This window comes from Mesoplodon densirostris, chromosome 4, assembly GCF_025265405.1.
Source record: "Mesoplodon densirostris isolate mMesDen1 chromosome 4, mMesDen1 primary haplotype, whole genome shotgun sequence".
Taxonomy (NCBI): Eukaryota; Metazoa; Chordata; class Mammalia; order Artiodactyla; family Ziphiidae; genus Mesoplodon; species Mesoplodon densirostris.
This window is the reverse complement of record NC_082664.1, coordinates 87553536-87571278: the sequence shown is the minus strand read 5'-3', so window position 1 is coordinate 87571278 and position 17743 is coordinate 87553536. Positions and strand designations below refer to the sequence as shown.

Sequence of the window (17743 nt, the reverse complement as noted above, 5' to 3'; positions counted from 1 at the left end):
ATGGAATTACTGGATCATATTGTAATTCTTTTTTTTCTTTAATTTTTAATTAATTAATTATTTATTTTTATTTTTGGCTGCGTTGGGTCTTTGTTGCTGGGCATGGGTTTTCTCTGGTTGCGGTGAGCAGGGGCTACTCTTCGTTGCGGTGCGCGGGCTTCTCATTGCAGTGGCTTCTCTTGTTGCAGAGCACGGGCTCTAGGCGCACACGGGCTTCAGCAGTTGCACCAGGTGAGCTCAGTAGTTGTGGCTTGCGGGCTCAGTAGTCATGGCACATGAGCTCTAGAGCGCAGGTTCAGTAGTTGTGGCGCACGGGCTTAGTTGCTCCACAGCATGTGGGATCTTCCTGGACCAGGGCTTGAACCCGTGTCCCCTGCATTGGCAGGTGGATTCTTAACCACTGCACCACCAGGTGAGCCCCTCATATTGTAATTTAATTGTTTAGGAACTGCCACACTGTTTGATGTGAATATCTTTAAAAGAGCCAAAATGATGTGAAAGCACTTTGTAAAATGCAGTCTTTTACATATGTAAGGCAAAACATTTAGAATCAAATAACTTGGGTCTCTTTTGAGAGACCCTAAGCAAAGATTTTGGCTGAGATGGGCACTTTCCCCCCTGCTTCAATTAGCCAAACTACTGGCTGTGTTCCTGTGCTGGATGGAGAAGTCAACTGGGATGGCCACTGCTCAGGTTCACTATCTTTTGACCTAGAGCCATGAACTTTCAAGCTTTACAAAAGTCACCTTTTCTCCGGTAAAATGAAAAAGTTTTAAAAGAATTGTGTGTGTATGTGAAAAGCACATTTCTTTTTAAAAAGTGAGGGACTTCCCTGGTGGTCCAGTGGGTGAGACTCCACACTCTAAATGCAGAGGGCCTGGGTTCCAACCCTCATCAGGGAACTAGATCCCGCATGCATGCCACAATTAAGAGTCCGCATGCCACAACTAAAAGATCCCATATGCTGCAACGAAGATCCTGAGTGCCACAACTAAGAACCAGGACAGCCAAAATAAATAAATAGATAGATAAATAAATAATAATAACAACAATAATAATAAAGTGAGCCCTTTCCCTATTTCTAGGTTGTTTCTTCATAATTAAAGCTTCTGTAAAGTGAGTCTGTTTTTTTTAAAACGACACCTGAATTCTTAATGTGGGATTATTATCCTGAGGTCTAGATAGGCTTTAAAGTTTGCAAACTCCCTGAAACAGTAGGAAAGAAAATGTTTTTTTCTACAGGGATGGTTCACAGCTTTCATCAGATTCCTGCAAGGGGGTGTTTGACTCAAAACCACTATCTGATTAGAGGTCTCCCCAAAGCTAATCTAATATATTGTCACAAAGCTGTGTAAGGCACAAATGTGTTAGTTTTTATCTTCCCTATTTGAAAATGGAAAAATTATTCTCTCTCATATTCATCAGTATGGGCCAGTTCTCAAGAGGAAGAAGTATTTGTCTTATTGCACTGGAAATATTTTTCACCATTCTTGGTGGCCATAGCTACTGTCAGGGTTCCTTTAAAGATGTGTGGGGCTTTGGATGAAGAGAAGATTTCTGGAATGTCCATTCTCCAAAATTTAGCCAAAATAATCTTTCCGAAACAGAAATCAGACCATGTATCTCTGCTGCTTAAGACCTTTCCATAGTTCTCCTTTGCTCTTAAAGTCCAAAAAAGTTAATGTGACTTAGAAGAATGTAAGCTCCATGATAATGAGGGAATCTGATTAGTTTGATAATACAGTACCAATTTCCTTGAACAGTGCCTGGCCTACAGGAGCTCCCATTTATATGTAGTAAAGCATTTACCAACTACCCACCTGTATAAGGGAAGAACAGACCCATTATATTCCACATAATGATGATGATAGTGAAAAACATTTTAAAAAGATAAATTACTCTATGTAGATTACCTGAGTGGTGTCATCTGATGTATCCTCCTCATTTTCCTTGGAAGCTCTGCTGTAATATAAAGTTGTTTCACTCATGGCAAGACTGACAATTTGTTCAATGATAAAGATTTCCATTTCCAAATATTGAGACCCCATAAATTATATCCTTTAACTTATTAAAAATAACATCATTATAAAAATTAATTTATGAAATTAAACATTTATGATGAACATTAATCCAACAGCTTGATTTCTTATAAAATGTAGATAGATTTGAATTTTCTTGTTAACTCTTTTAAAAATACATTAATCAGTTTTTTTTATTTTAAATGTAATACATGTTCCTAGTATTTAAACAAAACATAAGCAAGGTAGAACACAGTTCCTCTCGCGCAATATTACCCTAGAATGGAGCAACATGATGCACTGTCTTGCAGGATGATGACAACTTATTCTAACACCTATAGTTGTATTTGAGTGCATATTTCTTCCATTCTTAACAATACTAGACTTCATGGATTTTTTTTTAACTCTTTGCCAATCTAAAGTTTTAGAAAAGATAATGCATTTCAATTTGAACTTGTACCATTAATGATGCAGACTACCTTTTTATACATTAAATGGTATTTCTAGTTCTGTGAATTGTCTATTCATACTCATTATACATTAATTTTTTCTTTAGTGTAAAATGCAGCATGCATATAGAAGAGTATATAATGTACGCACAGAGTTGAAAGAATAATACTAAAGTGAACAATTATGAACCTACCAGTGAGCATAAGCAACAGAAATGACTTGTTCTTTTGGAGTTCCTATGTGCCTCTCTTCAAATGCATCTGACCCCTTAATATTTGCATTCAATGCTACAAATTTCCCTCTAAGCACTGCTTTTGCTGCATCCCACAAATTTTAATAAGTTGTATTTTAATTTTCATTTAGTTTGAAATCTTTTCCTTTCTTTCTTTTTAGATTTCTTCTTTGTGTTATTAAGAAGCATGTTGTTTAATCTTCAAGTATTTTGGAATTTTCCAGCTTTCTGTTGTTGATTTCTAGTTTAATTGCATTGTGGTCTGAGAGCTGGCATTGTATGATATCCATTTGTTTAAATTTGTTAAGGTGTGTTTTATGACACAAAATGTGGTCTTGGTGAATGTTCCATGTGAGCTTGAGAAGAATGTGTATTCTGTTGTTGGGTGAGGGAGACTATAGATGTCAATTATAGCCAGCTGATTGATGGTGCTTTTGAATTAGAATATGTCCTTATTGATCTTTGCCCTGCTGAATCTGTCCATTCCTGATAGAAGGGTGTTAAGGTCTCTAACTATAATAGTGGATTCATCTACTTCTACTTGCAGTTCTATCATTCTTGCCTCAAGTATGTTGATGCTTTGTTATCAGGCACATACACGTTAAGGTTTGCTGACTGTTACATTTTCTCAGAGAATGACCCCTTTATCATTATATAATGGCCTTCTTTATCCCTGATAACTTTCCCTGTTTTGAAGTTAGCTCTTTCTAAAATTAATATAACTACTCCTATTTTCTTTTTTTTTTTTTGGAGAGTCGGGAGTTAAGTTTTATTGGGGGCAAAATGAGGACTGCAGCCCAGGAGACAGCGTTTCAGATAACTGAAAAACTGCTCTGCTATTTTCTTTTTTAAAGATCATAATGCTATCATTTATTGGATGAAAAAAACAAAGAAGAAAAAGAATTGTTTTGGAATGTTTGGGGGAAAAACAGCTTGCTTATAAGTAAAATTCTTTCTCTTTGAAATGAGTTAGTAAAAAAGAAAACAATCTTCATTATATGAAATAACAATGCCAGGTAGGAAAAGCAGCACACAAGAATATATTTTTGGATATAAAAATTTATATTTATATTTATATATAGTTATGCCATCAGCAGCATTCAAAATTAGCTGAGTATCTATACAATTACAAATATTGATTCATGTTTTAACGAAGTGTTTTAAAAGCTCATCATATTAGAACAGGCACAATATTCTGAAGGCATAAAAATTCCCCATGGGTTTTTGAACATCCTTACCCTCAACTTCACAATCAGAATGTACAAAAGCAGTGAAAGATCAGAGTTCAGAGGTGTTTTATTTTTCTTTTCCTTGATCAAAGTGCCTAAGTCAAGCAGATACATTGAAAAAGGCAAAATAAACCCTTTGCATAGCAGAAGATCGCAAGATTGTATGTAAACTATGATTCTCCTTTAGGACATTATACAAGTACAAGGTACATCTGTACTTAGAATAAGGCTCATTACCTCTTCTTGCAGCATGAATGTTCAACAGGCAGAGAGCAACACTCTGCCCAGGGACCAGTCTCAATTTGGTCTCAAAGAATGCCTCCCAAGGATCCACAAGGACAATAAGTCTAGGCAGCCATTTATATCAGGGAACTTTTGTCCCCACTATGTCTACTTTTTGGTGCTGTCTATTAAATGTAGTGACATTACTTTGTTGTGAATATACACATTAGTGTTATTATGATGCTGTGGACTGACCTTTCACTCCAAATAGCCATGTTCCCCCCATCTAGTGAACTCACTCTTCCCTGGTTTCAGTTCACCCTGTCTATAGAAAATTTTTTTTTACATTTCCAAGCCCAGTGTCAGTTTATCAGCTCCTGCTAAGAAGGATATAATTTTATTTGGTCAATTTACATTAACAATATGGTCGGCCTGTTAAACTTTAGCCATTCTAATAGGTGTGTGGTAGTACGTCACTGTTTTAATTTGCAATACCCTAATGACTAATGGCATTGAACATATTTTTCAAGTGCTTATTTGTCACTTGTATATCTTCTTTGGTGAAATATCTGTTCAAATCTTTTGTTTATTAGATTATTTTCTTGAATTTTGAGAATTCTTTCTATATTATATCAATACATACAACTTCTTTATTAGATATATACTTTGCAAATATTTTCTCTTAGTCTATGAATTATCTTTTCATTCTCTTCATATAGTCTTTTTTTTTTTTTTTGGGGGGGGGGGTTCGTGGGCCTCTCACTGTTCTGGCCTCTCCCGTTGCGGAGCACAGGCTCGGGACACGCAGGCTCGGCGGCCATGGCTCACGGGCCTAGCCGCTCCGCGGCATGTGGGATTCTCCAGAACCAGGGCACGAACCTGTGTCCCCTGCATCGGCAGGCGTACTCCCAACCACTGCGCCACCAGGGAAGCCCCATATAGTCTTCCTTTTTTTTAATATACTAAAGCTTTATTTGAATCATTATACAGAGGGATTAATATCCCTTTTTTATTGTTGAATAATATTTTATTATAATTATGGTTAATTATTCAGGTTTTTCTAGTTTTTTACTGTGACAATGCCACAATAAACGCCTTCATACATTTATCTTAGATACATGTGTGTTTGATTACAAAAGTCCCAAAAGTAGTACTGCTAGTTCAAAAGTATGACTATTTTAAATTTTAACACATTTCCAGATCACTTCCTCCAGTTTGAAGCAACTCATACTCAAATGAACAAAGTCTAAGGCCTGGATGAACCTTGAGGACATTCTTCTAAATGAAATAAGCCAGTCAAAGAAAGACAAATACTACATGATCCCACCTATATTAGGTATCTAAAATAGTCAAATTCATAGACTCAAAGAGGAATGGTGGCTGCCAGGGGCTAAGGGGAGGGGGAAATGGGGAGTTACTAATCAATGGGCATAAAGTTTCAGTTAAGCAAGATGAATAAGTTCTAGAGACCTACTGTACAGCACTGTGCCTACAGTTCACAATACTGTATGGAACACTTAAAATTTTGTGAAGAGGGTAGATCTCATGTTAAGTGCTCTTACTACAGTAAAATAAAATAAAATAAAGCAAAATAAAATAATTAATAGTCAATGCAAATTAAAGGAAGGATAATAACCTATTTCTTCATATAGTCTTTGAATGGGCAGGCATTTTTACTTTTGGTTATGTCCATTTAACCCATTTTTTCTTTTGTGGATCATGCTTTTGGTGTAATATCTAAGACATCTTTGCCTGATCCAAGGTTTCAAGATTTTCTTCATTATTGTCTAGAAGTTTTATAGTTTTAGGTTTTACATTTAGGTCTATATTGTATTTTGAGTAATTTTCTTTTTTTTTTTTTGATTGACATTTCATTCTTGTTTGTGGCAACTTCTGAGCTCCTCACATGCCAGACTGGAAATTACAAGTCCTTGCCTTTTCATTTTGTTCAAGTTTTTTTGTTTGTTTGTATTTTGTTTTTGCCGTTATAATAAAGTTTAAAGTTTAAAATTTCTAAGTAATCGAATCAATCAACCTTTTTCCTTATGGCTCTTCAGTTTTTCTTACACTAATAAGATTTTTTAAATTCTACATTTTTTCCTATTTTTATTTTTTTGTGTGCTTTATTTTTATTTATCTGGAATTCATTTTTGCTAATGTTCTGAGGTTAGGACCTAACTTACATTTTTTTCCAAGTGGATAATCTAATTTTCCTAACACAAAGATAAATACAAATAATGGAAATATAAACTAGTACACAACCTCTATGGGAGGCAATTTGGAAACATCTATCAAAAGTACAGATGTACAAACCATTTGATCAGAAATTATACTTCTATGACTCTGGTCTATGGATATACTTGCATGTATGCAAAATGACACATATACAAGGTTATTCATGAAGTAAGTATTGTAAAACAATATCAGAAACAACTTTAAAGTCTACTAGCAGGGATTAACTAAATGAATCCCAGTGTAACCATATAATAGAAACTATGTAGCTGTTTTAAAGAAATTAGAACTACCACATTGGTAAAGGGGAAAAAAGCAAGGTACAGAATAATGTGTAAAGATGATATCATTTGTGTCAGGAAAGGAAAAAACAAAGAATACATTAATCTTATTGTATAGGCATAAATTATCTCTGGAAGGACACACAGAAAACTGGAAACACTGATTACTTTCAGGATGGAATGAGGTAGCTCAAGCACAAATGGTGAGGGAGACTTTTCACTATATACACCTTACTTCCCCACATCTTTATTAGAGTATAAATGCTTTACAATGTTGTGTTAGTTTCTGCTGTACAACAAAGTGAATCAGCTATATGTATAGATATATCCCCATATCCCCTCACTCTTGAACCTCCCTCCCACCCTCCCTATCCCATCCCTCTAGGTCGTCAAAAGCACCGAGCTGATCTCCCTGTGTATATACACCTTTGTACAATGTGCTTATTAAAAAAATAAATAAAAATTTAAAAGCCCAACTTAGATATCACCTCTAAAACAAAATAAAACAAAAATAATGGGAATTTAGTAAAAGGAAAAAATGTTTTAAATATTAATGCTTTAAATATAAATAAATAATGAATTAAATATAAATAACAAATACACAGGGATTTGTTATGCTATTAGTATTTTCAGTCAAAAAAAGTAATTGAATTATATTCAAAAGGCACTAACAGAGTAGGTGGCAGGATTATGGGTATTTTAATTTTTCTTCTTTTCAATATTTTCTGTTTTTCCTTCAATGAACACATTTCTGTGATAAAATAAGTCGTTTATATTTTATTTATTTATTTATTTATTTATTTATTTATTTTTGGGGTGCTGCGCGGGCTTTCTCTAGTTGTGGCGAGCAGGGGCTACTCTTCGTTGCGGTGTGTGGGCTTCTCATTGCGGTGGCTTCTCTTGTTGCAGAGCATGGGCTCTAGGTGCGTGGGCTTCAGTAGTTGTAGTGTGCAGGCTCAGTAGTTGTGGCTTGAAGGCTCTAGAGTGCAGGCTCAGCAGCTGTGGCACATGGGCTTAGTTGCTCCACGGCATGTGGGATCTTCCTGAACCAGGGCTTGAATCCCCATCCCCTGCATTGGCAGGTTGATTCTTAACCACTACACCACCAGGGAAGTCCCAAAATAAGATTTTTTAATATTAAAATTTTAAAATAGAAATAAGTTGAAACTCAGAAAAAAATCACTATGTTGAATGCTTTCTGCAGCTCATATAAGATGTTCATTATTTGGGTAAAAATAGAAAGACTGGAGGATTTAAAGACAATATTGGTAAAAATGGAAGAAGAATCTCCTTCTACTACTATCTTCCAATTCATGCGACCCACACACAAACAGCTTTGATCAAATGGTTGGTTCCAGAAAATTCCTGGACAACTATTCAAGTCTAAGGTAACTCATGTTATTCTAAGGAGGTAAAATGAAATTCTGAAGACATGTTAGTTCACATTAGCATCTATCAAGTTAACAGGGTGTGGGCTTCCCTGGTGGCACAGTGGTTAAGAATCTGCCTGCCAATGTAGGGGACGTGGGTTCAAGCCCTGGTCCGGGAAGATCCCACATGCCGTGGAGCAACTAGGCCTGTGCGCCACAACTGCTGAGCCTGCGAGCCACAACTGCTGAGCCTGCGTGCTGGAACTACTGAAGCCCGTTCGCCTAGAGCCTGTGCTCCGCGACAAGAGAAGCCACCGCAATGAGAGGCCCGTGCACCGCAATGAAGAGTAGCCCCTGTTCGCCACAGCTAGAGAAAGCCCGCGCACTGCAACGAACACCCAATACAGCCAAAAATAAATAAATACATTTATTAAAAAAAAAAAAGTTGGGCCTCCCTGGTGGCGCAGTGGTTAAGAGTCCGCCTGCCGATGCAGGGGATACGGGTTCGTGCCCTGGTCTGGGAGGATCCCATATGCCGCGGAGCGGCTGGGCCCGTGAGCCATGGCCGCTGGGCCTGCGCATCCGGAGCCTGTGCTCCGCAACGGGGGAGGCCACAACAGTGAGAGGCCCACATACCGCAAAAAGAAAAAAAAAAAAAAAAGTTAACAGGATGCTTTTTTAGAAGGATGTGTAGGGTAGAGAATGTCCTCAGTCAAACATACAGGATGTGTTAAGAGTGTCATCTTCACAAATGTCTGAGAATAATTTTTGTCATCAAGCCTGCATTCACCTGCACAGGTGAAAAGATGAAATTTCTCAGAACAATATCCCAGCAAATAAGGCAAACCAGTTTTCTATGGTGATGTATTATCTATTTAGGCAACTGGTATTCACAATCAGGTTTTCTTAAGTTCTTTATGTGTTAAGTAATGTGCAAAAATACCTTTGCTTGGGAGGAATCTGCAGCTGCTCAAAGTACAATTGGCCCAGGGAGTTTATGCTCATCACAACCTCTTCTTCAGATACCAAGTCTATCTTGAATGGGTTTGCTGTGATGTGACACTTCAGATCTCCTTTTCCATTTGCCAGTACGAGACTGCCTGTATCCCCTGAGCATGAAATCAGCCTGGAAAACAAGGCAGGAAGAGAAAAATAAATTGCTATAGGTTTACATGGCTCAATGCAATTCTCAATTCAATCAATATTCATGTGACATAGCACAGATAAGGCAGTAGAGAGCTGTAATTGAGAGCATGGGCTTTGGTGTCAGAAAGCTTGGACTAAACATAGCTCTCCCATGCACTAGGTGTATAACTGTGGACAAGTTAATCTTTCTAGTTCTTGGTTTCCTCATCCGTAAAGTGGAAATGATAAAAGCAAGAACAAATAGAGCTTTTTGAGAGGATTAAATGAGATCACACATGTAAAGCACTTGGCACAGAGCCTGGCACATAATAAGCACTCAGTAAACGTTAGCTCTCATCATCATTATTACTTTGGTCTGGACAGTCTAGTAACAAGTTGGTGCATACAATTTAAACATTTTGCTTTTCCTTCTCGTTCCAACCCTACACTCAGCAACTGAGTAAATAACACAGATTGGGTTATTGATTCACTCAGTCCAAAGTGAGATGGAAAGGTGAAGCTTTTGTTTACTTATCATCTGACTTCCAACAGCCCACTCTGACACGTAGACTTTTAGGATGCTTTGGATCCCCAGGAGTTATATAAGCTCAGAGACAGCACTTAAAATCCCTAGGTCTATCATCAGGAAAAAAAGGGAGACTCAAATCAACAGAATTAGAAATGAAAAAGGAAAAGTAACAACTGACACTGCAGAAATACAAAGGATCATGAGAGAATACTATAAGCAAGTATATACCAATAAAATGGACAACCTGGAAAAAATGGACAAATTCTTAGAAAAGTACAACCTCCCAAGACTGAACCAGGAAGAAATAGAAAATATGAACAGACCAATCACAAGTACTGAAATTGAAGCTGTGATTAAAAATCTTCCAAGAAACAAAAGCCCAGGGCCAGATGGCTTCACAGGTGAATTCTATCAAACATTTAGAGAAGAGCTAACACCTATCCTTCTCAAACTCTTCCAAAATATAGCAGAGGGAGGAAAACTCCCAAACTCATTCTACAAGGCCACCATCATCCTGATACCAAAACCAAACAAAGATGTCACAAAAAAAGAAAATTACAGGCCAAAACCTCTGATGAACATAGATGCAAAAATCCTCCACAAAATACTAGCAAACAGAATCCAACAGCACATTGAGAGGATCATATGCCATGATCAACTGGGGTTTATCCCAGGAATGCAAGGATTCTTCAATATATGCAAATCAATCAATGTGATACACCATATTAACAAATTGAAGGATAAAAACCATATGATAATCTCGATAGATGCAGAAAAAGCTTTTGACAAAATTCAACACCCATTTATGATAAAAACTCTCCAGAAAGTGGGCATATATGACAAACGCACAGCCAACATCATTCTCAATGGTGAAAAACTGAAAGCATTTCCTCTAAGATCAGGAACAGGACAAGGGTGTCCACTCTCACCACTACTATTCAACATAGTTTTGGAAGTTTTAGCCATGGCAATCAGGGAAGAAAAAGAAATAAAAGGAATCCAAATTGGAAAAGAAGAAGTAAAACTGTCACTGTTTGCAGATGACATGATACTATACATAGAAAATCCTAAAGATGCCACCAGAAAACTACTAGAGCTAATCAATGAATTTGGTAAAGTAGCAGGATACAAATTAATGCACAGAAATCTCTTGCATTCCTATACATTAACAACAAAAAACCAGAAAGAGAAATTAAGGAAACAGTCCCATTTACAACTGCAACAAAAAGAAAAAAAATACCTAGGAATAAACCTGCCTAAGGAGATAAAAGACCTGTATGCAGAAAACTATAAGATACTGATGAAATAAATCAAAGACGATACAAACAGATAGGAAGATATACCATGTTCTTGGATTGGAAGAATCAACATTGTGAAAATGACTCTACTACCCAAAGCAATCTACAGATTCAATGCAATCCCTATCAAATTACCAATGGCATTTTCACAGAACTAGAACAAAAAATTTTACAATTTGTATGGAAACACAAAAGACCCTGAATAGCCAAAGCAATCTTGAGAAAGAAAAACAGAGCTGGAGGAATCAGGCTCCCTGACTTCAGACTCTACTACAAAGATACAGTAATCAAGAGAGTATGGTACTGGCACAAAAACAGAAATATAGATCGATGCAACAGAATAGAAAGCCCAGAGATAAACCCATGCACATATGGTCACCTTATCTTTGAAAAAGGAGGCAAGAATATACAGTGCAGAAAAGACAGCCTCTTCAATAAGTGGTGCTGGGAAAACTGGACAGCTACATGTAAAAGAATGAAATTACAACACTCCCTAACACCATACACAAAAATAAACTCAAAATGGATTAAAGACCTAAATGTAAGGCCAGACACTACAAAACTCTTAGAGGAAAACATAGGCAGAGGACTCTATGACATAAATCACAGCAAGATCCTTTTTGATCCACCTCCTAGAGGAATGGAAATAAAATAAAAAATAAACAAATGGGACCTAATGAAACTTAAAAGCTTTTGCACAGCAAAGGAAACTGTAAACAAGACGAAAAGACAATCTGCAGAATGGGAGAAAATATTTGCAAACAAAGCAACTGACAAAGGATTAATCTACAAAATATACAAGCAGCTCATGAAGCTCAATATCAAAAAAACAAACAATCCAAAAATGGGTGGAACACCCAAATAGACATTTCTCCAAAGTAGACATCAGATTGCCAACAAACACATGAAAAGATGCTGAACATCACTAATCATTAGAGAAATGCAAACCAAAACTACAATGAGGTATCACCTCACACTGGTCAGAATGGCCTTCATCAAAAAAATCTAGAAACAATAAGTGCTGGAGACTGTATGGATAAAAGGGAACCCTCTTGCACTGTTGGTGGGAATGTAAATTGATACAACTACTATGGAGAACAGTATGGAGGTTCCTTAAAAAACTGAAAATAGAACTACCATACGACACAGCAATCCCACTACTGGGCATATACCCTGAGAAAACCATAATTCAAAAAGATACATGTACCACAATGTTCATTGCAGCACTATTTACAATAGCCAGGACATGGAAGCAACCTAAATGTCCATCAACAGATGAATGGATAAAGAAGATTTGGCACATATATACAATGGAATATTTCTCAGCCATAAACAGGAATGAAATGGAATTATTTGTAATGAGGTGGATGGACCTAGAGTCTGTCATACGGAGTGAAGTAAGTAAGAGAAAAACAAATACTGTATGCTAACGCACATATATGGAATCTAAAAAAACAGTACTGATGAACCTAGTGGCAGGGCAGGAATAAAGACACAGATGTAGAGAATGGACTTGAGGACACAGGGGCAAGGGGAAGCTGGGACGAAGTAAGAGAGCAGCATTGACGTATATACACTACCAAATGTAAAATAGATGGCTAGTGGGAAGCTGCTGCATAGCACAGGGAGATCAGCTCAGTGCTTTGTGATGACCTAGAGGGGTGGGATAGGGAGGGTGGGAGGGAGCCTCAAGAGGGAGGGGATATTGGGTTATATATATACATATAGCTGATTCACTTTGTTGTACAGCAGAAACTAACACAGAATTGTAAAGCAATTATCCTCCAATAGAGATATAAAAATAAAAAAATAAAATCCCTAGGTTTAGATATTTTTCTAGTGCATAGTCACCCTGGTCACAGGCCTCTTTAGGGAGGATTAGGAGGGATAGTTTATGATCTTATTATATCTTTACAACCTCCTCCATGGATTCTAGGCCTGCCCCTCAAGCAAGATGCTTTGGGTTCTGGAAATTAACTTTGTAGTTTGAGAGGTTGTGTCTCACTGTTCATCAAACCTAAATAGAGTTCTTTTGATTATTCTGTCAAGTAGGACTCTAGTCCATGTATTTCAGTCTAATGGACCCCTTGACATATTGTGGACTGCCCTGAGGCTTGAGCCATTTTGAGTACCACACAGGCCCTGTTATGGAAACACGTCTACCTTGTCTCTTACAACTAAATGCTGCTACTTTGACTCTGCTACCTAGAGTCTCATGATTTCCCCTGAAATCAGGGAGCCCATTTTAATGGTACCATTCCCACTATTATCTCTAGCTCAGAAAAGACATTCACTCACTATAATGCTTTCCAAGTGTTCCCTCACTAATGTATTTCTCAATGAAGGGAGTATCTTTTGGATCCTTTGGAGAACAGAATTAGGGGCTAGGTGCATATGACATATCCACTTCAACATCTTTATCTCCCTAAGTCTACGAATCATTTCTTCTACACGGCACCAAGGAATTTCTGGTATCTCAGTTTCATTCAGCACAGTCCATAGCTGAGTTCAAGTTATACTTAACCAAGCAAATAATTAGAACCACTTTCAGCTGTCTAAGCTAGCATATTAAATCTGGATTCTCTGGTACCTGTAACCATGTCAGTAAATTTAGCATGATCCTAAAATTATGGTCCTTCCTTCTGGTCTAGAAGTCCCTCAGAAATCATTTCCATGCATATTTCCCAGATTTTTGCCAGTATGAAATCTTATAATTCTTTAGGTGTGTAAGCCTTTTTCTCCTGGGTTTGACTGTAATTGGCTCCCTAGGCATGTTGGGGTCTGACTCGATAGTGGGTTTGGAGGCAGTGAAGGGTGATAAGGGTGAAGCACAGGGAGCACTGGAATCCCCTGGCACAGTATATTTCAGGTGAGGTTAACACAGGGTGTCCAAGCAGGTGAGATCAGCCTTATCAGATGGAGGAGAAGGAGCTGCTTCTGCTGAACTGGGAGGCTCAGTGGAATTTTGAGGTTTGGGACTCAGGGTTATCCAAATCTTCCCAAATGTTGCTATTCAATTTTGGGGAGTCCTACCTTTTCACAGTTGATGCCCTAAATTCATAGACCTGATGAAGCTGTGAATTCAACTTACGCTCTAATTCAGCAAACCACAGAATCTAACTGTATCTGATTTTCAGCTACGAGGACTCTGTAGATATGACTTTTAGGATTGTCATAGAAATCTGTTAGGTTTCTGACAATGCTAAGAATTTAAAAGCCTGAAACTGCTGTTTTCTTTAAGTTCTTCAGTGAAATTAATAGCAGCCAGGCCACCTCAGAGTTTTGAATTTTGTATGGCAATCATGCTATGCTATGGCCCCACCACTTGGTTTGCCAGAGCCATGCTTTCAATAGGCACTCTATTTCAGGCAACCACAAGTAGTAATTTAAGTGACTGCCACAGAATGCCGTGGTTTATTGCTAGTCGTATTAATTTGCTAGAGCTGCCATAACAAAATACCACAGACTGGGTGGCTTAAACATCAGAAATTTATTTTCTCACAATTCTGGAGGCTGGAAATCCTAGATCAAAGTGTCAGCAGGTTTGTTTTTTTCTGAGGCTTTTCTTCTTGGCTTGTAGATGGCCATCTTCTTGCTGTGTCCTCACATAGCCATCCCTCTGTCTGTGTTATCTGTATCCGAATCTCCTCCTCTTACAAGACACCAGTCATATTGGATTAGGGCCCACCCTAATGACCCTATATTAACTTAATTACCTGTTCAAAGGCTCTATCTCGGAATAGTCACATTCTGAGGTATGGGGGGGTTAGGGCTTCAACATATGAGTCTGGTTGGGGAGGGTAGTATTCAGCCCAAAACACTAATATCTCACCATCTAATGAAAACCAGGTCCTCACTGCCTTCAAATCCAAGTAGATCCGCTAACTAAGCTCAGATTCCCATCCTTGAGGGTCTGTTGCTTATACTCATTCTGATATCAATGACTATGTTAACCAAAACTCAACTGTAGATAACAGAAACAACTCTGGCTATTTTAAGCAGAAAGTAAATGACTTAATATGGAGGAATTATTAGCTTACAACATCATGGAAGGTTTGAGGTAGCAGGTTCCTGGCTGAGTGTCCAGTAATGACTCCTAGAACAATACTGCATAGTTGCAGGCCAACAGAACTTCTCTCTTAGCTGGAATCAGGAAGCTGGGTAATCAGAAGTTAATGTGGCAACTGCTGGGCTCCAGGATCATGCCAACTTAGCTGCAATCCAGAGATCGGGAAACCACTGCCCTAACTAGTGTCTCTAGAGTCATTCTATAGCTGCCGATGCACACCAGCAAAATGGAAGACTCAGTTCTGAAATCAAGATAACTGTAAGTGCACCTGATTGGTGGAACCTGGATTACATCAGAAACTAGCTACATGGGAGTCTGGGAAAAGGAGAAATGTAGTTTTTAGTTACTACAGTAGCCAAAGGTCCTCTAGAAAAAGGCTGAAATAGAAGCAAAACTAATATACCACATTTACTATACAATGCTAATATCACCCTGACTCCAAAACCTGGCAAAGATAGCACAGAAGAACTATAGACTAATGTTACTTATGAACACAGATGTAAAAATGTTAAAGGTCTACTAGTAAAATGAATCGTACAGGAGAGTAAAAAATAATGTAATGTGACCAAGAGGAAACACACACACACACACACACACACTCTCTCTCTCTCTCTCTCTCTTATTTGCCAAACCGCAAAGCCATGAGAATAGTCCCTTTTTAATTCTTATTTCCTAAGTTCTTAGCATATAGTAGTGGCTCAGTGATATATTTTAAATTTATGATAGCTCTAGCATAGCTAAATTAATTTCTCCTTATAATTTATTAACTTTTTTTTTGGCTGTGTCAGGTCTTAATTGCAACACGCAGGATCTCTGTTGTGGCATGTGGGCTCCTTCGTTGCGGTGCGCAGGCTCTTCGTTGCAGCACGCGAACTTCTCTATAGTTGCAGCGTGTGGGCTCCAGAGCTCATGGGCTCTGTAGTTGCGGTGTGGAGGCTTAGCTGCCCTGCGGCATGTGGGATCTTAGTTCTCTGACCAAGGATCGAAACTGCGTCCCCTGCATTGGAAGGCGGATTCTTTACCACTGGACCACCAGGGAAGTCCCATAATTTATTAACTTTTTATTAGATTTTCATGGAAAAAATAATCTACATAAAACTATGATAATGATGTAGTGAAAATTAAAGCATCTGGCATAATCTTATATTCCCTAGTGACATGATATAAAGAAAATAACAAACCAACAGACAGAACCAAGTTAAAATATCACCGGAAAATGTGCTGAGAACTGATGCAGATTCTAAAGGTACATGAAAAATGCTTTAATCCCCAAGGATTTTTTTTCCACCTAGAAACTGATTATTAATTTATCTCTGACTCTAAGACAGATTATATGTTAGACTTCTGAGACTGCCGTTAATTAAAAGTGAGTCAGTCTAACTGTATAAATTACTGTAAGCATGGGAGTTTTGCTAGTACATTGGATCTCTGGAGCCCTGCTGCTCATCTGAGTGAGTCAATTAAACAGCTCTCCTGCTTGCTCCCAAAGTCTGGCTGATAAACCGCTTACTTTGTCAGGAGAGAAGATCAGAAGCTCTGCTTCTCCCCATTAATAAGTGCTGATGAGTCAAATGGTGGAGGAAGAGAGTATAGAATGGATAACATCAAAATGGATAAATTTATCCCCAAATAACTAAAAACTAACTCTGCAAATGGTTGTATCTTTGAAGAAACAAAATAAGAGACTCATACAAAAGCTGCTACTCAGGGTATGATAGAAGAACATATTGAGGGTGTATCCAAGAGCGTGTTTCTTGGCTTACCTTATAGTGCTTGGCTTGCTTGTGAGGACATCAGGAACTTCGTATCTGGGTTTCAAGGGTGTTTCTTCATTGATTTTAAGCCTGAAAATATTTCCCTCTATACCATAAACTTCAGCCAGGAGAGGAACCTGGGAACGAACACACACGAGATTAGTTTCAACAGGTTACCCAGGTCAGTTCTACAAATTATGATAATTAGAAAACTATGTTTAAATTATTATAGGCCAACAACAACAACAACAAAAAACAAAAATAAAAACAAAAATTATTATAGGCCAAGCAAATTGGAGAACAATGGCAATCATGAAGGAAAGGCTTCCCAATCTATATGCACTTGCTTGGCTCTACCTGTAGTAGAAACAAACACCTCCTATGTGTTCTATGGTTAGGCAAACATATAATTGTCCAAACCAGGACTGTTAAGAGTGAGAGGGCTCTCTATTAATAATGATAGTGGATGACAGGCAAAAACTGAAACTGCCCTTGGAAAATTGGGACATGTGGCCCACTGTATCTATGATAAAGTACAGGTATCTTTTTTTTTTTTTTTTTTGCGGTATGCGGGCCTCTCACTGTTGTGGCCTCCCCCGTTGCGGAGCACAGGCTCCGGACGCGCAGGCTCCGGACGCGCAGGCTCAGCGGCCATGGCTCACGGGCCCAGCCGCTCCGCGGCATATGGGATCCTCCCAGACCGGGGCACGAACCCGTATCCCCTGCATCGGCAGGCGGACTCTCAACCACTTGCGCCACCAGGGAGGCCCCAGGTATCTTAAGAATAAGTGTTTGCTGTTAAAACTAGAGTAACTGGATTCCAGTTGAACGAAAGATGAAGGGTAACAAGCCACAGAACAGAAAAGATAGACAGTAAAACGGTGGTCATTGGGGTTCTCTACTGTAGATGAATAAGGCTTCCTGTACACTTAGA

The 17743-nt window shown here is 38.2% G+C and overlaps 1 protein-coding gene across 3 annotated transcripts in view; it reads right to left on the bottom strand.

Moving 5' to 3' along the window:
* Positions 1 to 17743, bottom strand: part of GANC (glucosidase alpha, neutral C) — a 74704-nt gene that overhangs the window by 40140 nt on the left and 16821 nt on the right. For 2 of the 3 annotated variants that reach the window (XM_060096672.1, XM_060096671.1), the window contains 3 exons: positions 16819 to 16946; positions 8978 to 9160; positions 1914 to 1962 (listed from right to left, as the gene is read on the bottom strand). In XM_060096672.1, the coding sequence (XP_059952655.1) occupies positions 1914 to 1962; positions 8978 to 9160; positions 16819 to 16946 (360 nt within the window). The remainder of the gene's footprint in view (positions 1 to 1913; positions 1963 to 8977; positions 9161 to 16818; positions 16947 to 17743) is intronic. The other variant, XM_060096673.1, reaches the window with a different exon arrangement.